At 51.4% G+C, this 23184-nt stretch overlaps 2 protein-coding genes across 3 annotated transcripts in view; one reads left to right on the top strand and one right to left on the bottom strand.

The window, feature by feature from the left end:
* The window catches only part of SYNJ2 (synaptojanin 2), a 104574-nt gene extending 81635 nt beyond the window's left edge, over positions 1 to 22939 (bottom strand). For both annotated transcript variants that reach the window (XM_049653119.1, XM_049653120.1), the window contains exon 1: positions 22730 to 22939. In XM_049653119.1, the coding sequence (XP_049509076.1) occupies positions 22730 to 22856 (127 nt within the window). In that variant the 5' untranslated portion in view covers positions 22857 to 22939. The remainder of the gene's footprint in view (positions 1 to 22729) is intronic.
* LOC125938076 (28S ribosomal protein S21, mitochondrial-like) lies at positions 2057 to 2354 on the top strand. The gene has a single exon (XM_049653155.1). The coding sequence runs from the start codon at positions 2076 to 2078 to the stop codon at positions 2337 to 2339; it is 264 nt and encodes an 87-aa protein (XP_049509112.1). The 5' UTR covers positions 2057 to 2075; the 3' UTR covers positions 2340 to 2354.
* Positions 22940 to 23184: the final 245 nt, after the last annotated feature.

Here is a 23184-nt window from a genome sequence, read left to right as displayed (position 1 = left end):
GGCCAGCCCTGTGCCGGCGAGCTTCCAGTTTTTTGAGAGAAATAGGACACTCCTGATTTTTCAATGCTGGCAACCAATCCACATTTATTTTAGGCATCGTGTGGGCCGCACACACCTCTGCAGACTGTATTTGGCCTGCCCATTTGCAACTCCTGTTCTCCCTTTCTTAATGTCTCGAAAATAGTCTATTCCTGTCTTTCACACTTTGGTTGCACTTCCCGTAGGTTTTTCCACGTTAGAATGCAATTTGCTTCCCCTCCCACTGGCCACGGATTTCCAGGCCTTAAAGAAAGTCCTCTCATTGGCTCTCCCACCCTCTTCCTCATCCACCCCTTGCCCCTGGGCCTCAGCCGTGCACCCAGCGTACCGAGAGCCTGCCACAGCTGGCACTGGCTGAGACACACATCCAGCAGCGAACCAAACAGGCAAAATCCATCTACAGCAGGGCTGGCCAAGGCAGGCATCTGGCGGTGTTGCAGAGAAGGAACGTGTGTCATGAATGGGTGTGAGATGACAATGGAGGCCAACCCGGGAGGGGGTGGGAGCCAGGTTGCCACGGCACACGTCCGCAAAGGCGGGGCGGGCGAGGCCACCTCGGCACCAGGTACCGCGCAAGCTTCCTGCCAAGGAGAACAGGCCGGCTCAGTAAGCACAACACAGACAGTGACATGGGCTAAGGACAAAAAGTGAGCAGGGAAGAGGGCATAAAACGTGTGTGTGCGCATGATTTCATATGGTGTAGTCCGAGAAGGCCTCGTTGCAAGCGTGGCTTTCAAATGCAGGCTCGAAGGGAATGAGAGGGATGGCGGAGTGAAGGTGGGGGGTGGGCACTACAGGCCCAGGAGATGGTGTGTAAAGGTCCCGGGGCAGAAGCAAATTCCTGACATATCCGAGGACCAGCGAGGGGCTCAGTGTCTGACAGAGGAAATGGAGTTGGGGATCCATTGTAAAAGAGCTCTGTAGGTCAAGAAAAGACTTGGGGTTTCACTGTAGGGTAGAGGATTGCTCTGGCTGCTCTGCTGAGAACAGATCCTAGAGGGGCAAGGGGAAAAGCAAGGAGACCCCTTAGGAAGCATTACAATGATCCAGATAAGAGATGATGCTAGCTTGGACCAGGGTGGTAGCAGTGGAGGTGTTGAGAAACAGCCCAATTCTGGACACACACGCACGTATACATGCACACACACACACACACACACACACACACACATCTATACGCAAACACGTGCTTTTTCACTATGGACGCTTCCAAAGAAAACAGAGCACTGTAACAACCCTATGTACCCACACTACCATGATCCTACCACCTCCCCTGCCATCAGCTCTTGGCCAACCCTGTTTCACTCCTACCCACCCCACCCCCCCACTCTCCTGTACCTTAGATCAGTGGGTCCTATAATGTGGACCTGAGACAGTAGGCATCAACCAGCATTAGAAATACAAATTATTGGGCCCACTGCAGCCCCAATGAGTCAGAAACTCTGGCCTCGACACTCAGTAATCTGTTTTAATTAGTCCTTCAGGTAAAAATCATTGCCCTAGATTATTCTGAGCAAATCCCAAACTTCCTGTCACTTCAGCTATAAATACCTCAGTAAGAATCTCTGAAAGATAAAGGTTCCTTTTAAAAACACAACCACAATACCATCCTCACATCTAAAAACTTTACCCATAATTCCTTAACATCATCAGATATCTGCATATATTTTGAAGGTTGAGCCAAAAGGATTTGTGGACAGACTGGACGTGGGCTATGAGAGAAAGAGAGGGTCCAACGATGATGCCAAAGTTTTCTCCTGGACAGCGGGAAGGCTGGAGCAGCCGTCACCGGGATGACGGAGACTGACAGGACAAGCCTGGATGGAACATCAGGAGCTCAGGTCAGATGGGTCAGCCTGCTGTGCCCCCAGGCGCCCCAGCACAGACATGGAGGGCACAGCTGCACCGGCCTGGAATCCAGCCGAAGATACAAACAGGAGCCCCAGCAAAGAGAAGGTCTTTAAAATCCAGAGACTGGGGAGGCTGGTTCCGGAGGGCGTGGGATCCTGCAGAGTGAGGATTTAAACCCCAAGGTGATGGCAAAACGTCTGAAGTTCATTGCCAGGACTGTGGTGGTACAGGAAGGAAATGTGGAAGGTGCATACAGGACCCTAAACAGAATTCTCACCATGGATGGGCTCATTGAGGACATTAAGCGACGGCGGTACTATGAAAAGCCTTGTCGCCGACGACAGAGGGAAAGCTATGAAACCTGCCGGCGGATCTACAACATGGAAATGGCTCGCAAGATCAACTTCTTGATGCGAAAGAATCGGGCAGACCCATGGCAGGGCTGCTGAGGCCTGTGGATTGTAGGCCCAGTATGAAAATCCCTCTCCAGCTGTCTCCTTCCTATCTCAAACCTCATTTTTCCTCCCCTTTTTTATAATAATAAACTCAATCACATATATGCAAAAAATAAATAAATAAATAAATAAATAAATAAAATCCAGAGACTGGAGGGGATCACCCGGGAAGTGAGCGCGTCTGAAACAGTGTGTTCAAAAGTCAAGTAGAATCAAGAGAAATGTCCAAAAAGATGTTAAGGAAACAGGAAGTGCGTGGTGTCCTGGAGGTCAGAGAAGAAAGAGTTTGAAGGACACAGGAGTGGTCAGCAAGTTCAGATGCTGCTCTATGTCCCACAACATGATGACAGAGCGTCCTTCCAGTTAGGCACTGATGAGCCAGAAAATAGCAGTGTACGGGGAGCTGAGGGGCAAGAACCTAAATGGAGAGGGAGAGGGAAATGGAGGTTGTGTGTAGAGACAATTCTTTGAGGAACTGTGTGTGTGTGTGTGTGTGTGTGTGTGTGTGCATGCACGTGCCTATGGGTCTATGTGTCTCTGTGTGTGTATGTATGTTTATGTGCATGCACGTATGTGCATGTATGGGTATGTGTCTATATGTGTCTCGTGCATGCATGTGTGTGCATGTGTGTATACACGCATTGACGTGCACGTAGGTACGCGTGTGTGAGCATATGTGTGTGCCTGCGTGCATGCACTGCTGGAAATGCTCTGGGACAGTAAAAACTGATGTAGTAGGAGAGGGGGAGCTGTGAGGTGGCAATGGCATCTGTCTGCAGGGTAGTGGGTCTCCAGAAACTTGCAGCTACACATGGGCAGCTTCTGGTGAGGGGAAGAGGATGTCACTGGTGGTATCACCAACTAAGCAGGATGAAGCGGGAGGGGGGCAAGGGCACACAGGGCGGGGGTTGGGGGGATGTGCAAGGCAGAGCTAGCGGCTGTGACTCGTGAAGCCAAAGGGGGCCGGCGCGGGACTGTGGTGGGGTGGCAGGTCTGGGACCGCAATCCCAGCAAGGGTCAAAAATCGCTGAGCTGGAGAACTAAGGGCTGAGTTGAAAAGATGGGGGCAGTAGGTGCAGAGTGCACGTTCTGACATAGATGGTGGGGGCACCAGAGCATGGCCGTGGGAGAGAGTGGCCGAGCCAGGGTGGAGGACACACTGGTGGTGGGGGGAGGTCAGGGAGCCCAAGGCCAAGGTCTTCAGAAGGATCCCCGTGGTGACTAGAGGTACCAAACATGAGGGCAAGACTCAGCCTCAGAGAGACCGACAGAGAACAGGGTAAAATCCCCAGGAAGCAGGCAATTCCAACGCAGGGCAATGGGCAATGGGGTTCCTTGATGTGTGTGGCAAAGGGTTAACACAGCCTCCAAGAGAACTGACCTTAGATTACCATTCTAGTCCTGTTTCCCTGGTAACCTGATAAAAGTTATCTGTGTTACTAGACAGCATGGCTTAGGACTGAAAATAGTCCTGACTGGTAGAAGGCATCCGGGCTGAAAGGAACCACAGGTGACCCATCATAACTGTAATGGGGCCATGTGGACACTCATGGAATGAACGAGCCTGTTCTTGGAAGCTCTGCCACCCGACACTGGACTCTGTAGGGAGTTAGACTTCTCTGCAAACAGCCCTGGCACGCACATCTAGTGAGTGAAGTATGCCTAGGGTCTCCGGATGGCCATGTGAACGTACAGGGTCACTAGGAGGAATACTCCAGAGAAGGAGCGTGCCCCCCTGCCCTGCCAGCAAGGTGTGGTTCCTGTCCTAAATCCCCAGCGGGGTCCTGACAGACTTGGTGTTTGGACGAGGCTTGGAAGTCCTCCAGTAGGCACTGTACATTGAGATTGCAAGTTAAGTGCTTTTAGGGAGGAGGGAAGCAGAGTGTCTGGAGGTGGCAGAGAGGGGACTAGGGGGCACACATCGCACCCCCGGGGCCAATGGGCCAAGGGAGTAGAAGAGAAACAGCCACCACCTAGGCCTACCGGGGAAGGGGTGGCTTGCCCCAAAGCAAGACAGACTTGGCCTGATGTCCCGAGGCTGGGGCTGGTGTCACCGGGAGCAGGAGTGACTGAGGCAGCCAGAATGTTCTCTGCTCCTTAAGACCCGGGCCACACAGACCATATTCCTGGTCTGCAGATAGCCAGTCCAGATCAATAATCAAACCAGCCACGCGTGTTTTCTTTCTTTCATAATAAATTCCACGATAACACACCATAAGGAAACTCCAGTGAAGCCCAGCCCACATGTCACAAAAATAAGTAGGTCAATTTAACAATGCCGACAGCCCAAGACCGAGGTACCATTTGTGGCTGCATTCTTGTGCATGATTTTAAACCATCTTCTTGTATTTCAGGGTCCCAAGAGGATAGCAGCATCCAGATCAAGGTCAGTGTCTCCTCCATGAGCTCAGTTCAGACTGGCTTGTGACTGTTCCTTCCAGAGTTATCAGTTTAGAGCTAAAGCAGCTCTTCAGAAAGACAATGGATTTTCTCAGGCGGCGGATGGAGGCGCAGGAGGGTTGCTAAGCAAAGTGCAAATCAAAACATCAGTCTGTACTGGAAGCTTGAGAGCCAAGATGAAAGCCAACCCGGGAGACACACGTCAGCCCCAATAAGAAACTTTCCTGTACTGGCCACTGCTTCTCTTTCTCACCAAAAAAGTCCAGGCCACACAAAAGAGCCAGGGTGGGGAGGGGGAGGAGGGAGGGCACTGAAAAACACATGAGCAAATGTACTGCCTCCCATCGAGGCTGTGTTCGCCTGTATAAACCAACCAGAGAAAATAAAAGGGAAATTTATCATCGCCTGCAGCCACAGCTGGGAAAACATCTGTGGGACAGGGGTGGGCCCCTCCACACTCCCCTCCCTGCACTGAGGTCAGCTGTGGCTGTGACCAGGCCAGAGGAGGAGGCCAGCATAACAATACCTGTTTCTCTAGAAACATGTGCGTGTTTGCTGGGTACATAGGGGCTGATCCCGTAGCCCAGATCCTTGGGGGCAGTGTTCACCGCCTGACCACAGATCTCATTCCTGGGCCTTCATTCCCCACCCACGCCCCGCCACCCCCGGCTCTCCTCCTGGAGCAAGTCCTCATGTGTCACCACTCCCTCATATAACAAGCCCTTCACTTTGCTTCCTATGACTAACAAATTAGGTCCACCGGCCCCCTGGCACTGGAGGTTCTATTTACAGCTATCTTTTCAGTTTCCTCTCTGACTAGCCAAACCAGTTCCTCGGGACATCTCTCTCTCTTCTTCCTTCCCCAGTTATCCCTTCATCTGAAAGACCCTCCCAGCCCTGCTAAGACCCCACCTCAGAGCCTCCTCCCTTGCAGAGAAGCGCTATTTCCATGCATGCCCCTTCTTATGCTGTAGGACATGCGGGGACAAAGGTGTGACTTTCCCCTTCCTTCGGTCACTCAGCAAGGACTCCAGATGCCCACTCTGTGCCAGATGTTGCTCTGAGCACCGGGGAGAATGGCAGCAGCAGCGAGGCAGGGACTCGAAGGAGCACTGCTTCACAAAAGGGGCGTGATCACCTGGGTGGTGCCGCTGGTTGGAGGGCAGACCCATAAGGTGGAAGTCATGGGGATCTTAAGGAGGCTCAGAGGCGTGGCAGGTACCAAAGCCGGGCTTAAGTGTGTCACAGGAGGATGTGGGGTGAGTGGAGATAGCAAGGGAGGACGACCTCTTCATGTGCGGTAATGGTAATGGACCCGGGGTGGGGGTGGGGGGTTGGGGCCAAGAGAAGGCTTATTAACCTGGGATATGACCTGGGATATGACTGTCGGTTTAATGATGGAAATCACCTGGCTAGGAAGGGAAGGGGGAAATAGTGGAAACAAAGTGTTTAAAGGGGGGAGGGGACGAGGCGGAAAGATAGAGAACAGGGGCAGGGGTCAGCGCTGTAACAGAGGGAAGGTGGCGGGCGCCAGCAAACACGTTAAGTGGTGGGGCTTGCGAAAGTTCTCCTCTTAATTCCTTTTATTTTCTCAGTGATATAGGAAGCAAAACACTAGCTGAGAGGGCCAAGGTGTCGAAGGCTCGAGAAGATGTGAAATAGCCATCGTGCAGCACGGAAGAGCAACCTGGGTAGGAAAATCCGGTAAGATGACTGACCAGCGCCGACGACCCCATGTGAAACTGCGACAAGCCGGCGCCGTCGTAGTTTCCTCCAGCCACGCTCAGCCACAAGGGCGCATGCGTGGGGTGGAAGGGGCGTGGCCTCACCCCAGGCTTGCGGGGCGGGGCTGCTCCGCACGCACCCAAGGGAGGAGTGTGTGCAAGAGAGCGGAGTGTGTGTGCAGGAGTGGTCACGGCCACGAGGCGCACCGTAAGCAAGAGAAGGGCGGGGGAGGGGAGGGGAGGGTGGTGGGAAGGTTGCGGGGCTGGGACACTAAGGGCTGGCGGCTGCAGAACTGTCTGGGGTGCGAGGCGGACAGCGGGTCTTAGAGAAGGATGCCTGAAGCTGAACTTGCAGGTGGCATGGTACTTGGTGCCGGGAAGGTCTAGCGGTGTGAAGTGAGGGGAAGGGAGGGCTCGGTCGTGAGGAGGTGAGGCCAGAGAGAGGCCAGAAGCAGGGGCATCATGCTAAGAGGCGTGAGCTCACTGGGGATGGGGACAGGAGTTGCGGTGGGAGAACCCAGGAAGCCAGGAGCCCAGCTCCTCTGTGAATGACAGCGTGGCCCGGAGGAAGGGAGACCTCAATAAGGAGGCGTGTGCGTCCACAAGAGTCCACAAGAGCCGTCTTTCTAGGGGAGGAGGAGGAACCATGGCCTGAGAGTGGCAGTGAGCGACAAGAGTGCCTGCCCGCCGCCAGCAAGGCTCCGTCTGGGGGAGTGCGTGCAGGTGGAGGCAGTGTTCCAAGAGGCTGGCGGGTGAGGATCTGTTGAGCACAGGTCACAGTTCCAGGAAGATGAAAGCTTCATCCGTCTACAAAAGGCCAATTCCTATTCTATGTTTTAATCCAGAATCCAGAAAACAGACTATAATTCATTTCTCAGGCTTCTCTGATTTTTAAAAAATTGTTGTTGTTGTTGTTGTTGTTGTTGTTGTTGTTGTTTAGGAGAAAACTAGCATTAGAGACGTGACTGGAACACCAGTCCGCTTACCTGGATTAGATGCGCCGCAAAGACACAGAGCTGCAGCCTCGCGGGGGGCAAACACTGTGCACAGAGACCCAGGAAACATGAAGCAAGTTCAACTCTGAGCAGACGCATTAACTGTGCTGTGTTATCCGCATCCCCACACACAGTATTTGGGGGCATCTACTGCGACTACTTTGGCCTCTCCTTCCATACGCGTCTGTTAATTAAACATGCCTGCTCCTTCACAGAGGCCCCTCACAACATCGGGGGAAGACGGTCACGCTATTTTTACAAAAAGGCAGAAGACACCTTCTCAAATGACCCTCTTAACCACATTTCATTGATTTGGGAACCGCCTCCTCTAATTTACCAGCCGGCCAAAGGCTTTCTTTTTTTTTTTTTTTTAATTTATTTTTTAACGTTTTATTTATTTTTGAGACAGGGAGAGACAGAGCATGAACAGGGGAGGGTCAGAGAGAGGGAGACACAGAATCTGAAACAGGCTCCAGTCTCTGAGCTGTCAGCACAGAGCCCGACGCGGGGCTCGAACTCACGGACCGCGAGATCGTGACCTGAGCCAAAGTCGGCCGCTTAACCAACTGAGCCACCCAGGCGCCCCCCAAAGGCTTTCTATACCTGGAATTCGCTCCGCCCAGCCTTGGTAACAGAAAAGTCTGTGGCTGAGTCAGAACCCGACCTTTCAATCTCAACCACTTCACAGCACAGCATTCCCCAACGCCACTCCAGGAGACCCCGGCGTGCCCTGAGATGTTATGTGTGCTCCGTGAACAGAAGGTCACACGTGCTTGGGAATCCCTGGGCTAGCTGAGCAGCCGGATTTACCACCCGGCCTGGCAATCTTTTCCATGCTAACCTGAGTGCACATCTCCAGGGGGTGGGAGCCATGTCTGGACCCCCCTGTCATTTACCTGTGAAATCCTTCTGTTCAGCAGCCTCTCTCTGGGGAAGTTCGCCTTTACAGAATGAACACTTTGCCTGTCCCGCACTCCTTTCTGGGGGCCTACTTTGTCCTCCTCAACTCCCCTTTTTGAATGGATGCCACACCTACCGCCTGCCCCAACCCCTGGCAATGGTGGCCCCCTTTCTACCTTCTGCCACTCCCGGTGATACCACAACTGCTGTTCGCGCCTCAAGCGCCTGAGCCCGGCCCTGATGTTCCTCGTGCTGAGCTTTGCCTGAACCTGAGCAGGGGTGTCCCCTGGAGGACAAGTCAAATCTGGGCTTGTCTAGACGCCTGTGGGGGATGACCTGGGAGCCAGTGCATGAGAGAAACAAATGTCTCCTGGGAGAGGGGTAAAGGCCTAAGGGGAGAGACAGGTGTGAGGGCACAGCTGCAGGGCCAGGAGGGAGGGGTGACACCGGGTGGAATGCAGTGTCTGTCACAGGAGCCTCCATGGAAGAATGGAGAACGGAACCAGCACTCCCTTGTCGGGCACTGCTGACAGCCCAAGACGGAGTGGCCAGTGCTGGCTCCATGCCTTGGGCCATTTGACTTCTTCCTTTTGAGGAGGACTTAGATATCCTTTGCCATCTTTTCTGGTAAACTGTTCTTTGTGATCTACGGGAGCTCTTTTATATCCAATGATTATCAGTCTTTGACCCTTTTATATATTGCAAATAGTTATACACAGTTTCCTTCCAGGCTGCTGCTCGTTTTTAAACTACCTTTATGGTATCTTTTTATATCCTGGAGTTTTAAATATTTATGTAGTCAGTCTATCAGTCTGACACAGGGTGAAGCCTGAGCAGGGGTCCTTGGGTGCCCCCAACGCTCTGTTTCTAGATCTCACCCTGGTGATATGGGTGAGTTCACTTGGTGAAAATTCATGGAGCTGTACACTTAGGACTTGCTCATTTATATATATTTCTTAAATCTGTCAGGTTTTTTTTTTCTTTTATGACTTCTGAGTGTTATGTTTTGTTTAGAAAGCCTTTCACACTATGAAACTGTGCATGCTCCTCCTATAAGTTCTTTTAATACTTTAAAAGTTGAGCTCTTTATATATATATATATATATATATATATATATTTAATTTTTAATGTTTATTTATTTTTGAGAGACAAAGCATGAGCAGGGAGGGGCAGAGAGAGAGGGGGAGACACAGAATCCCAAGCAGGCTCCAGGCTCCGAGCTGTCAGCCCAGAGCCTGACGCGGGGCTCGCACTCACAAACCATGAGATCATAACCTGAGCCGAAGTCGGATGCTCAACTGACTGAGCCACCCAGGCGCCCCTCTTTATATTTAACCTTAATGACCTCTGTAATTTCTTTTAAAGTCTGATATACTATAGGGCTCTAACTTAATTAACATCCACATAGGCTTAACAAAACCTAGGAACCCCATAAAGGTAAACCATCAACTACGTTACTAGATAACATTGCTTTTGGTAAAAATGACCTTAATCGGCCAATTGCTCCCGGACAGGGAAGAGCCATACATGAATTATACCTGCCGACGAGGACACCAGGCTCAGGGCTTGGGGGAAGCCTGGAATCTATACTTGTCGGGGTTTTATAAAGGATATGGCTCCTACAGGGTGCAAGGCTTAATGATGGGAGGAGCTAGGGACCCGATGGATGGCTGTGCGAAGCAGTCACCTGCAGGAGCTCCCGGAGAGACCACTCACTGCCCAGGAGAGGGAGAGCCAGCGCTGTCCTGTGGGCAAGCCGAGGTTTCTGCCCTCCTCCTTTCAGACTAGAAAATCCAAGGGGAACCCGATCTGAATATCTGGCTGAATAAACGAAGAGCCCCACGGGGCACAGCACTGGTTGACGACACCAACCAACACCATTCGTTGAATATCCACCTTTTCCCTGGCTGATTAAATCATCACCTAAGTTATAATAAACTAATCTATTTACATAAGACTGTGAGCCCTCTCTTCTATTCTATTGATTCTTGTCCATTATACCGTTCTTCTGGTTTTGTGGTGTGCTTTACTATCTGGGGGATCAAATCCGTCCTCACTGATCTTTTTCAAACTCTTCTTGGCTATTTTTGTCATTCCTTCGTCATTCAGCAGTGTTTCTGGGGCTGCTCCGCGCCCCAGACAGGGCTGAGAAGACAGTCCCGAACAACAGACGATGCCCTTTGTAGGGGTTTCCTGGGGCTGCTGGAACAAAGTAGCACAAACTGGGGCACTTAAACTAACTGCAGTTTATGCTCTCACGGTTTTAGGGGCCAGAAGTCCAAGATCAGGTATTGGCAGGACCCTGCTCCCTCTGAAGCCTCTAGAGGAGGCTCATTCCTTGGCTCTTCTGGCTTCTGGAGGCGCTGGGTGGTCCTAGGCTGGTGGCCAAGATGTCACTCCAATCTCTGCCTCTGTCGCATGACCGTCTTCCCTCTGTGTATGTCTATTTCTGTGTCTCCTTTTTTTTATAAAGACACCAATCCTACTGGATTAAGGGCCCACCCTATGCCGGTATGACTTCACCTGAATTTACATCTTAATTATGGCTGCAAAGACCTGATTTCCAGGTAAGGTCACATTCAGTCACCGTGGGTTAGGACTTGAACATTATCTTTTTGGGGGACACAACGCAACCCGCACCACCCTGCTCCCATAGAGCCTGCACTCTCATGGTGAACAACGTCACGTAACGTATGCAAAAGCAAACACAGAAGTTGCTTTTGGTGACTAGTGGTAGGAAGACAAGAAAGCAGGTGACAGAAGGGAGACAACGGGGGCGTGGGGAGCGTGGAGTGCACAGGTTAGTTGCGCGAGGGTAGCCAGGAAAGTCTTGCCCAAATCATCGAGTTAGCCCTGAATGAGGAGGCCGCAGCCGAGCAGAGGTCTGTGGGGAGAGCACTGCAGGCAGAAGGCACCACAAATACAAAGATGAGGCAGGAGCCAGTCAGGGCTGCTCAAGTGGCTTAAGCTCGGGAAATGGCAAGAGAGGAGACTGGAGAAGGAGCCAGGGCAGAGGACGGAGGTGGTGCAGGCTCGAGCAGGCCCCTGCATGGGGGCTGGGGAAGCCTTGGGAGTGGTGGCTGGAACACTAGTTAGGAGGCCAGTCCAAGTGACTGGACTAGTGCTGTACCTACGCAGCGGGGCGCTGGTGGCATCCAGGTATATATGCAGGTAGAGAAGTCTGGACTTGCCAGGGGATTGGGTGGAGTGGAGGAAAACAGTAGGACCAGGATGACTCAGTCGTTTTTGTCCTGAGTCTCTGCCCCACCCATATGGTGCTGCCATTTAGTTTAAGTGTGTGTGTGGGGGGGGGGGGGCAGGGGGGTCCCAGACATACTCCAGTCGGCCCGTTATGTTTTATATCACACTGCTATTGGAATTTCATTGGATTTTACACATAGATACTTGCATTTATAGATTAACTGGAGAAGAACATCTTCACATTGTCAGTGTTCCTATCAAAGGAAACAGTATACCTTTCCAATTATTTGATGCTTTAGTGAAGTTTTGTAGTCTTCTCCTTTTAGACCTCACATATTTTATTATGTTTATTCTCGGAAACTGTTGTTGCTGGGGGTAGAATCTTTTTTTTTTTTTTTTCCTATTTGATACTCTAATTTCTAATTGACTAATCATGGTGTCTTGGAAAGTCATCAATTTTTCTCTGCTGAGCTTGAAAAGCAGCCAGCTTATTAATTCTCTACGTCTCACAATCCGCCACGTACCTGTCACCTGGCTCCAAGAGTTATCAGCATTTCTCCAGGCTCATTTCACTTGCTTCCTCCCCCCGCCATGTGTGTGTGTGTGTGTGTGTGTGTGTGTGTGTGTGTGTGTACGCGTACATATGTGTCCATCCATCTGCTTCCCATAGTATTGCCAAACAAATCCCAGACCTGATATCGTTTCACTGCCAGATACTTCAGGATGTGTCTCCTGGCTGTTCTAGGTGCACAGTCTTATCACCTGCACCCAAAAGGGTTGACAGTGCTCAGGAGGGGAGCACACACAGGCCACAGGGCTGAGGCTTCTCCTAGAAAGCCCAGGGGGAAGCCAGTGAGTGAGCTAACCGGAGTCACAAAGTTCAACCTGTAAACTTTTCTTACAGGATCACACGCCCAGTCTTCGATCTGGGTCCATTTTCTCTTTGAAGACAAAATTCTTTTTTTTTTTTTTAAACGTTTATTTATTTTTGAGACAGAAAGAGACAGAGCATGAACGGGGGAGGGTCAGAGAGAGAGAGGGAGACACAGAATCTGAAACAGGCTCCAGGCTCTGAGCTGTCAGCACAGAGCCCGACGCGGGGCTTGAACTCAAGAACCGCGCGATCATGACCTGAGCCGAAGTCGGACGCTTAACCGACCGAGCCACCCAGGCGCCCCTGAAGACAAAATTCTAATAAGCTCTCAGCTACGTAAATTTCCTGACAGCAAAGGAAACCAGAAACCTGAGGCCGAGAGTGCTGAAGTCGGACACATGCCTGAAACCCCCCAAGTCTGGAGCCATCGGTCTGCAGGCAATGGCATGTCATGACAATGCCTCACTTCGCCTGTGTGATCTTATGTGACGCGCGCCCCTACGTTGCAGGGGTAAGCTACAAATTCCAGTTCCACAGTGGGATTCAAATTTTATCACTGCCATAAAAGTTCGAAAAAGGCCTTTAGAGGACTACCTTCTCCAAGGCGGCCTACGGCCCACACGGTGCCTTTCTGTGAATTAGAGAAAAGTGCCCCCTCTAGACAGATCAGCTTGGAAAGCAAGGGACGTGGTGGAGGAAATGGAGGACAGTACTGGCTCGCTCTTCCCCTCTGCCCCACGGCTCCTCCCTTCCAGAGCCACAGGCCCCTCCCCTCTTGAGCCACAGGCCCCTCCCCTCCTGAGCCACAGGCTCCTCCCCTCTGCTCCAAGGCTCCTGCTCCCCTCTCCTCTCCTGGTGGTCTGCGTAAAAGATAAGCAGATACCACTATGTTGGACCTTGTCACGAGGGCCTGGCTCAGGCCCGGGCTGGTGGCAAGTTATTTCCGGCCCAGGTTTTCCAATATTCCTTTCTTTACCCATAGCATTTAAATAAAAACAAGTCCATTATTGAAGCAGGCTGTGATGCGAGTGTCACAGTTCTGTTGAACCAGAGCACATTGATCGATCGGACTGCATTCTATCAGTCACTCTTTCTGCCAGCGGGATCCAGCTTGGCTCCGGACCTCAGTTCTGCTTAATCGGGAAGCAGGAGCCGCCGAAAACGGCCTCCTCTCCTTAAAGAGTTTCTCCAACATACAGGATTTATCAGCCATGAATAAGATTCATGGTGAAGCTTAAGTTCTGCAACACACAGTCAGTGAAGCAGCTGGAACTAGACCACACATTCCCAGGCACACAAACTCCCCCTCCAGAGCAGACTGTTAAAAAAACAAAGCTATGTTTATGTTGAAGGACAGGATTTTCAGAACGTTGATGGAAATTAATAAGGACCAACTAAAGGAGCTATTTACTTTAGCACACTTTATGCTATTTTAATAAATACCTTACTCTGTGGCCCTAATTTAAGCTAAATTGTTACTGCTTTTTAAATTTTTTCTGCTGGTTATCGGAAAAGGGCAGAATCAAGGAGAGATCATCTCATGCATTTTAATTAATTCATAAGTCTCTAATACAAAATGTATAGCATACATTCTTAGCTCAGACTTAGATCAGAGCCACCTTAGATTTTACCTGGCCAGATAATTTCTCCCAAGATTCAAATGTGGATTAACTCAATTCCCTCAGATAAGGAGCCAGGGCTAGATAGAATTCAGGTCTTCCCTCTCCTACCAGTAGGCCTCACCAGAACATTCTAGAGTCAGACCCAAGGAAAGGGAAGTAGTTTGCTTTTTCTGAGTAGAGATTACCACCACCAATGGGTAATAAGTCAATACAAGTTGAATACAAAAAGGCAGCTGGCCAGTAGAGAGAAGAAACCGTACGTCACGCACTGTTCGCCTTAAATCGGCCATTTTCCAAGATCTTGATGGGTTCCAGGCCACCCGAGTCCTATGCCGGGTCTGAGCATCAGATGTTAACTCCCTGCCCTCTCCCCACCCCACAGCCCCCAATCCCACATCAATTCCAAAACTAGGAATGTTTTCGGTGGCCAAGTTCTGCTTCGGACCTCACACTGCTTTCAAGAACAAAGGAACGTCCTTCTTCATTTCTTAGCACCTGGTTTGCCCTCAGCATCTCCTCAGATCTTGTCAGGGGGCAGCAATGGCAGAAGATGAGGACTGTTGGGGCACCTGAGTGGGCTCAGTCGGTTGAGCGTCCGGCTCCTGCTCAGGTCATGATCTCGCGGTCTGTGAGTTCGAGGCCCGCGTCGGGCTCTGTGCTGACAGCTCGGAGCCCGGAGCCCGCTTCGGATTCTGGGTCTCCCTCTCTCTCTGCCCCTCCCCCCGGTCATGCTCTGGCTCTGTCTTTCTCTCTCTCTCTCTCTCAAAAATAAACATTAAAAAAAAATTAAAAAAAAAAAAAGATGAGGCCTGTTCTGGGGGAGTGGACAAATGCAGCACAGCAGCTTGTGGTCAGGGGCTCCAGGAGGTCAGGGAGGGTCGGCTCCATCAGGCTCGGCCTCAGAGAAGGGAGGAGGCGGGGCAGAAACGCACAGTGATGTGGGAACAGAATTCAATACTAGCTCCCATGATACTACAAAAGGCTCTCCGGGAGAGTTCCTTATCCTGCAAAAACTGCCATAAGATTAAGCTCAGACTTTCGCGTTCATACTTTGGAACTGCTCCCAGGAATTGGTTCTCCAGAAGGAGCTACCCTGCCTGCCCTCCTTCGCTACCATGCTCCAGGTGAACCCTCCCGCCTGGAGCCATTTTCCGAACCCGGAAGCTTTACAAGCAAATGGCAACCCTCCAGCTTCGTGTGTCATGAGTGCAGACTGCCACCGCCCCAGGACCCGGCCAGAGGCATCCGGCTGTCCCGGACAGGCCCTTTGCCAAGCGCCGTGCCCACGACAGTCGCCCAGTGCCCACCTTGGGTGCAAACCACAATTCTGTCCCCCCAGTCGGCACAGCGCCCGAGTTCTTCAACACAAGCAAAGGTAGGGCAGGAAGATACCTTCACTCCCTCAGGCATTTCCCCCCCACTCCAAATTGAGGGGCTCTTCAGGAAGACACCAGTCCGACATGTTATCTGTTTGATGGTCCTCACACTCGGAAGCATGTCCTGGGGGAGCCTGGCCATGCTTATAAGCCTCCAGGCTAAGAAACCTAGGACTTTCTTCAGAGCTTCGAGTCCTAATCAGGCTCTGTTCTAGGTGCTGGGGACATCCGTATGGAAGGATACCAGGCGCAAGCCTCGGCCCTGCTGGAAGGCAGGACTGAAGCCCACACGCTTCTCTTGAAGATGTCCCCTTTGTGAGATCACATGCACCTCTCAGTGGGTAGCTGCTTCCCCAAGCCTGGACACTCCTGTTTACGCAAGCATCGGACAAAGCTCCAGTCACGACGGGGATGCTGTACTGATGCTTACACTCACCAGCACCCCTGATCTCCACCGACCACACGTGTGTTTTGAAACCCAAAATAAGCACACAGACGATGGGACGCAGCTAGTCTTTTTCATACACACATTGAATCTTCTTTTTTTCTAGGGAGGAGATTTTTACTAAACATGCTGTTCTCTAGAGCCTCCGGGCGTTGTTCAAATCATGGCTCCACCACTAACTAGAGGTAGAACCTCATAACGAGTTCTTATGCTTGTCTGTGCCTCACTTTCTCCAAGTGTTAAATGGAATCTAATTCGTAGCTGCCTCATTGTGAGGATTAAATAAATCAATACATGTCAACCCCTTAGAATAGCACCTGGTACACAGTAAGTGCTCCATAAATGTTAGCTATTTTTTTAATGTTTATTTATTTTTTGAGAGAGTTGGGGGGGGGGGTGGAGAGCAGAGAGAGAGGGAAACACAGAATCCAAAGTAGGCTCCAGGCTCCGTGCTATCGGCACAGAGCCCGATGCAGGGTTTGAACTCACAAACCACGAGATCACGATCTGAGCTGAAGTCGGACACTCAACCGACTGAACCACCCAGGTGCCCCAAATGTTAGCTATTTTTTTCCATAAATATTAGCTATTATTATCAAGTTGGACCAAAGTTATGTTGTCAGCTAAAAATTCAAAGCAGCTTGCAATGAACATCCTTAAAGCAAAATGGGCTCATGATGTATGAGTATATCCCGAAATTAATATCTGTCCATTGATACCAGGATAGTATCTACCCTTGATACTAGATCAAGGTCATACATATTTCTTAAGGTTTTCATTAAATTGTCCTCAAAAATGACTCACATTCACATAACAGTACCCCGAGGCTCCTTCCAGCATTCCTTAGAAACAGAAGGTGCCCATAACTGGGCTCTTTTGTGTTGACCTTGAAGGTAGACCCTGGCGTGACCACTGACAGCCCCTTATCTAATAGTGTATGGACGACATCTACCCGTGCATGGGCAATGTCTACCAGAGTGCAGATGACGCCTACCCGTGTGGGGGCAACACCTACCAGTGTGTGCACAACAGCCACCAGTGTGGACAACAGAAGCACCAGCCACTGCAAAAGCTGCCTGGAAATGCTAGTGCAGCTCGGGGGGGCTTTGCTTGCAAACCCTCAGCTTGGTCAGGTGCAGACACCCTCGCAAGCTGGATCGGATTTTCTCCTTGAGGTGAGCTGGCCACCACACCACCTAGCCCTGCCTGGAAATGCTTAGGGACTCCCCTCCCCCCCCCATCTTATTCCCAAGTCTGAGCCTGGGGCAGTTCCCCAAGGTGTTAAGGACACTTCAAGTGGGGGGGGGGGACAAAAAACCCAACAACAACAGAACATATTCCTCATCGCAGGTGGAAAGGCTGACCCAGTCCCACAATAGAAGCTGAGCAGCCAAAAATCACGCAGTGGGACCTGGGTACCCAAGGAACATCCCAGAAGTGATACCCAGACTTACACAGATACTCAGAACACTTGCCAGAGTTCTGTTTAACAAAATATGTTCTACCCTCTTAGCTTGAGAAGTTCACCCCTGTTGCTAACTGGAAGATCAGGTCCAGCATGTGGCCAGTGGGGGCAGGTGCCCTAGCCTGAGCCCCTTCTCTTTCCACTGACACTGTCCCCACTCCTGCTTCTGGGCTTCATACCCCTCCGCCAGGGGCCTCATGCACACACCTGAGGACACCCCAGCCAGGGTGGCATGGGTCCACCTCCACCCCTCCGGGCACCCCTGCCACACTCCCTTCGTTGGGGTCTGGAGTGGACACGTGCACTGTGCAGTCTGTCACCGACCCTGGGAAAAGGCACAAGCATGTTGGAAACAGACTGGGCACCACCTGGGTAGGAGCCTCCAGAGTCCTATGTATCTGGACTGAGGTCCAGGGAGGCGGGTGCAAATGGCCCGACTCCTCGTTTCAGTGAGAGGCACAGGGCAAGCCCCCAAAGGTGTCCTTGTGAGCCCATCAGTGCCATCCCAGGGTGGGGACACTCTGCTCTTCCAGCTGATGGTTTACTCTTCCCATGGGATCACTTTGGTTTTTCAAAATGTATCCTGGCCAGAGTCTCAGAATCAATTCACACCACCATCTCTGTTCCTGCCCACATCTCAATCCGTCCCGCAAACTTTGAACTTACACAGATACACACGGATGCAAGTCAAGAAAAAAGAAAAGCCAAGCCAAATAAATTAAAATCTTATTTGAAATCGAATCAATAAAATGTTAGGAGATTCATTTTTCATAAAAAATACAGGGACGTGTGACACAGAACTGAAATATACTGACATATCAATGCTGGGTGACAGGTACAGGGGATTCATTTTTCCTTCTACATTTGTTCACTTCAAATGTTCACAATTAAAGGTTAAGGGAGGGACGCCTGGGTGGCTCAGTCGGTTAAGCATCTGACTTCGGCACAGGTCATGATCTCGAGGTTCGTGAGTTTGAGCCCCACGTCGGGCTCTGGGCTAACAGCTCAGAGCCTGGAGCCTGCTTGAGATTCTGTGTCTTCCTCTCTCTGCCCCTAAGCTGCTCATGCTCTGTCTCTCTCTCTCTCTCTCTCTCTCTTTCTCTCTCTCTCAAAAAATAAACATTTAAAAAAATTTTTTTTTAATTTTTTTTTTTAACATTTATTTATTTTTGAGACAGGGAGAGACAGAGCATGAACGGGGGAGGGTCCGAGAGAGAGGGAGACACAGAATCTGAAACAGGCTCCAGGCTCTGAGCTGTCAGCACAGAGCCCGACGCGGGGCTCGAACTCACGGAGTGCGAGATCATGACCTGAGCCGAAGTCGGACGCTTAACCCACTGAGCCACCCAGGTGCCCCTAAAAAAATTTTTTTTTAAAGAAAAAGGTCAAGGGAAATGTTTTTGAGCCACATGGCCCTAAAAGGGAGGCTGGCAAGATCTGAAATCACATTCCTACGGGTGAGTTATGAAAACGACAGGTAGAAGCACACACTAACCCAGTTTGTGTATTTGTAAATGTTATGCTGAGCAGACCTACCAGTAGGAAAAAAGACCCGGGCATGAGCCTTGGAGGCCAACAGGCCATGTGGCCCAGCGGGGGTGGGGAGGGGGGGTGGGGCGCTTCCCAAGTTAGGAGCCTGGGGCCCCCCATCGGGTCCTACCCGCGCTTCAGTCTTCACCCCGGAGTGCTGATAATATGGCCACTTACTGATTCTCTCAGGTGCTCTTAAGCAGGTCGGACTTTAAGGCACTGACCTATAATCCCAAGCCACAAAGCCAGGGAAAGTGGGCAAGGCAACAGTTCAGAAGAAGCCTTGCCATTTCACCAATTCAAACAAAGCAGGATATTGTGGCCTCTATATAAACACAGCAGCTGGGAAAACCCAGGCCTGGTGTTTACACAGAAACTTTTCCCCCAGAAGCTCAAAGTAATTTAGGGGCATTTACTAATTAACTTAATTAAGTCTCCCAGGCCTCCTTCCTACCCCCATCCCTGCTGCTGACTGTTCAACAGTAGGCGTGGCTGCGGGGTGGGGCGGGGAAGACCCAGTCCCACTGGCTCACAAACACATGTGTAAACACACCGACACTCACAGGCCACCCTTCCTAGGGGCTGTTTGGAGAACACTGACCTTTGGAGTATCAGTGTTCATTCTGACAATGAAATCTATGAACAATAGTCACACTTCCCTTTGTGTGGTCCACACTAGGTCTAACAGAGACAAAGGGAAAGACGGCAACTACCTTTTGTCCCAATGTGCCAACAAAGGAACATCTGCATGCTAACTCTGGATTGCGGACCACAGGGAATTGTTACGTGCTATGGCTTTTCACCTATACTTGAGAAGCCCCCCACTACTAAATCAGCTCACCAAGAAAACTTAGTAACAACTTTGAAAATTGGTGCCATCCGTTTAGCTTTTCTGGTTCCGAATTCCTGTTCCCACTGATCTACATTTAAGTTAGATTCTCAACCTAACTCTTTTAGAAGCAGGAATTTAGAAGTATTCCCTCAGCACCCTTCCTGCTAGCAGGCTAGATGGCCTGGCGTGGGGACCGTCTGCAGAGTCACAGTGGAAGAGAAGGACTTTGCCCAGCAACAGACCAACCGAAGATCATCAGCTTTTTTCCTAAACTCACCGCCCAGTTCAAGCCCCTGAGCACTGCCTGGAAATGCTAAGCAGTTGTGAGCCCCTACCCGGTGGTGAAACGCCTTTTGAAGTGTGGGTCCTCATGGGATAAAAAGTGCCTTGAAGAGCTGCGGGATCTCCAGCTGCTCCCTATAAAAGCAGCATGCCTCTGCCACAGGGCTGGGCAGAATTTAGGAACTCTCACTGGCTGGGGAGAAACCACCACCCACATGCTAATAAACCGTTCGCTTAGATCTTCCTGGCCTCAGATTCCTCCCTGGGGAGACCCATCACAGGAAATCACAGCTGAATTCAGAGGAAGCTGCCCACAACCTTGAACCTCCTAGAAAGGGCAACCGGTCAGGATTCCAACACCAGCTATGCCGGCTTCCGCAGATGCACGGTCCCACGCAAAAGCAGACATTGAAAGCTTCTGGGGAAAAAACGAAAGTACTCTTTTCCTCCTCAAGGAAAGGAAAGCGCAAAAGCTAGCCCTTTGAAATCCAGATGGGAATTTCAAGTTCAGAGCCATTCTATCAAATTGTGGCGCGTTTAGGATACTTGAAAAGTTTGAAACAACAACTTTCTAGTAACAGAAGGCTATCAGAATCCTCCTCTGGACGAGCAATACCACCAAGCACTACAGCTGCTTTTTAAAAATAGTTTCACTTAGCGACCGACTTGGGTTGAGGTCATGATCTCACGGTCCGCGAGTTCAAGCCCCGCGTCGGGCTCTGTGCTGACAGCTTGGAGCCTGGAGCCTGCTGCGGATTGATTCTGTCTCCCTCTCTCTCTGCCCCTCCCCGTTCGCACTCTGTCTCTCTCTTCAAAATAAAGAAACATTAAAAATTTTAAAAAATAATAAAAATAGTTTCACTTAAGAAAAACAGACTTTACAAATTAAGTACTCAACCCAAGTTCTACTGAAAAATGACCACTAGGTTAAGTGACAAATGTGGACTTCAGGACATGCCAGTTCCTTTCATTACATCCTCTGTACTAGAATCCAGCATACTGTAATTCCGAAAGTAATGTACATGCATCACAGCCCAAACTTCATTTCCAAATGGAAAATATGCATTATACTACTTTCATTAATCATTTTTAAAGTCTTCGCTTTTGAAAAAAAATAAAGCCTTTTTGTCCAAGTGGCTTCAAAGGAACTCTTAAACAGGCATGAACCTTGCTTAACGCTGCTGTAATCCAACTGAAGGACGTTTCAATCTTTTTGATGAAGTAGGATTTTTGCACCATGAAATTAATCTCTCAGCTCTGATAAATGTGGTATGAAGTAGACATCTGAAATGGAATGGAAATTTCTGCGGTTTTTCTTTCCAAGACCTCAACAAATGACCAAACTTGGATTGGGGGGGGGGGGACAGAGCGCAAACTGGAATAATCTGATAATAATTTCACCGACGATTCGATGCACACTATGACACTGACAATACTGGAGACATTGTTTCAGTAACCAAGTGACTGAAAACAAGCCAGATGACTATAGGCTAATGACATGCTGAGGGAAACTGAGATAGAAGAGATGATTCTTCCAAGCCCTATATCCTAACTGAAGGATGCACGCATACAATGCAGGGAAAAAAGACTAGACACATTGATAAAGTGTTTGTTCCACCAGTGAGTGTACCAGTTGTCCACAACCTGGACAGTGACCTTCCTCTGAGCTGCGTTTAGCTACCAACAAGGTAATATGGTCCAGCTGGACACCAACAGGAAGGCTACTCTCCAGTGTCCATAAAGTTCTAACAGTCCTACCTGGTTTGGCTTGCTTTGGCCATCCTCATGAAGTTGGCCACCAAACAAGAGACGGGGTGGCTGGTGGTACCCGGACACCATGCGCTGTATTACGTTATAAACACAGCCACACAGGACTCAGGTAGAGGTGTGTCACCTCAGGCAAGCAAGTTTCATAGCCTCTTCAGGCCTCAGTTTACTCATCTACAATCTGGGGATAATAGTAGCTCTTTTGTGGAATTGTGAAAGTTAACATGAGATCATCACTAAAGCCCTTGGCACCGTGCCGGTCTCAAGACTTCCTGAAGCACAGACATGAAATACACTGGCTGGGCACCCAACTTCAAATACATCCAAGCACAGAGGTCGAGTCACCAAGCAGTACATCTGCTTCCAAGTTCTTTCTCAACTTTGCAGAACTGACGCTTCTCGGCCAAGTATTTACGTAGGGCAGAGGTGCCATCAGAGAGGGGTTTCTTCGGCGCCCGTGTTCCGGCGCTTGCGTCCCCATCCCCTCCGGGAGTGAAGCTAGCCCACGCACACCAACGGGCACTCACGGATTTCATCAACAGGTGCAAAAGAAAACGAGCGCCAGGCACAGGGGCGGGGCGGCTTCTAAGTCAATCCCCTGGGATCTCTCTGAATCTGTAACGTGTCCCGGCGGAGCGCGGGGCATAAAAGGCCACAACCGGCTCTCCAAGAACGCGACCGTCAGGCGGGCGCGGTGAGGGCAGACCCCCAGGAGGTGCTGCGGGCCACCGCGTCCCGGGCCCTGCCAGAGGGGCACTCGGGCGTCCCCGGCGTCGCCTCATTCCAACAAGGGCGCCCCCCAGCCTTCGCGCAACTCCCTCCCCCCCCCAACCCCGCACCCCGGCTGTCTCCACGCCTCCCGGCCACGGTCACCTCGGGGAAGGGAGGTGCCCGTTTCTCGAAGTCTCGGCAAGGCAGGCGTCCTCGCCTCGGGCGCCACTCCCCGGGGGCGCCGTGGGGTCGCACTCACCGAGCGTGGCCACGGTGCCGGCCTCGAAGAGCAGGCAGTCCCCGCGGCCTCGCGCCTCCAGCAGGACGCTGCTCTCCCCCGCGGGGTCCAGCCGCCCGAGCAGCCGCAGCCCCTTGCTCAGCGCCATGGGCGCCGGGGCGCGTCCGGCCCGAGGGCGCGCAGCCCGTCTCCGCTCCCCGCGCTCCCGCAAGTGCCGGGAGTTTCACTTTGCGCCGGCTCCCGGCCCCGCGCAGGCTCCTCCCCGGCCTCCTCCCCGGCCTTCTCTCCCGCCCCCTTCCCCCTCTCCGCCCTCGCCGCGCCGCCCGGGGCAGGTGAGGGCGCCCGGCCGCCTGGCCGCCTCCGGCTCCCGCTCCGCCGGGGCGCCGCGCTCCCCCCAGCGGCGAGGCAGCCGCGGGCGGCCGGGCGGGCCTGGCGGCGGCTCCCCGCGCCCCCGGGGCTCGCTCTGGGGGTTGATC

This window comes from Panthera uncia (genome assembly GCF_023721935.1).
Source record: "Panthera uncia isolate 11264 chromosome B2 unlocalized genomic scaffold, Puncia_PCG_1.0 HiC_scaffold_24, whole genome shotgun sequence".
Classification (NCBI taxonomy): domain Eukaryota; kingdom Metazoa; phylum Chordata; class Mammalia; order Carnivora; family Felidae; genus Panthera; species Panthera uncia.
Note: the sequence above shows the minus strand (reverse complement) of the source record. Positions and strands in the feature narration are given on the sequence as shown.

Excerpts from the sequence above, each read along its gene's own strand:
- LOC125938076 (XM_049653155.1), top strand. The coding sequence starts at position 2,076 with ATGGCAAAACGTCTGAAGTTCATTGCCAGGACTGTGGTGGTACAGGAA.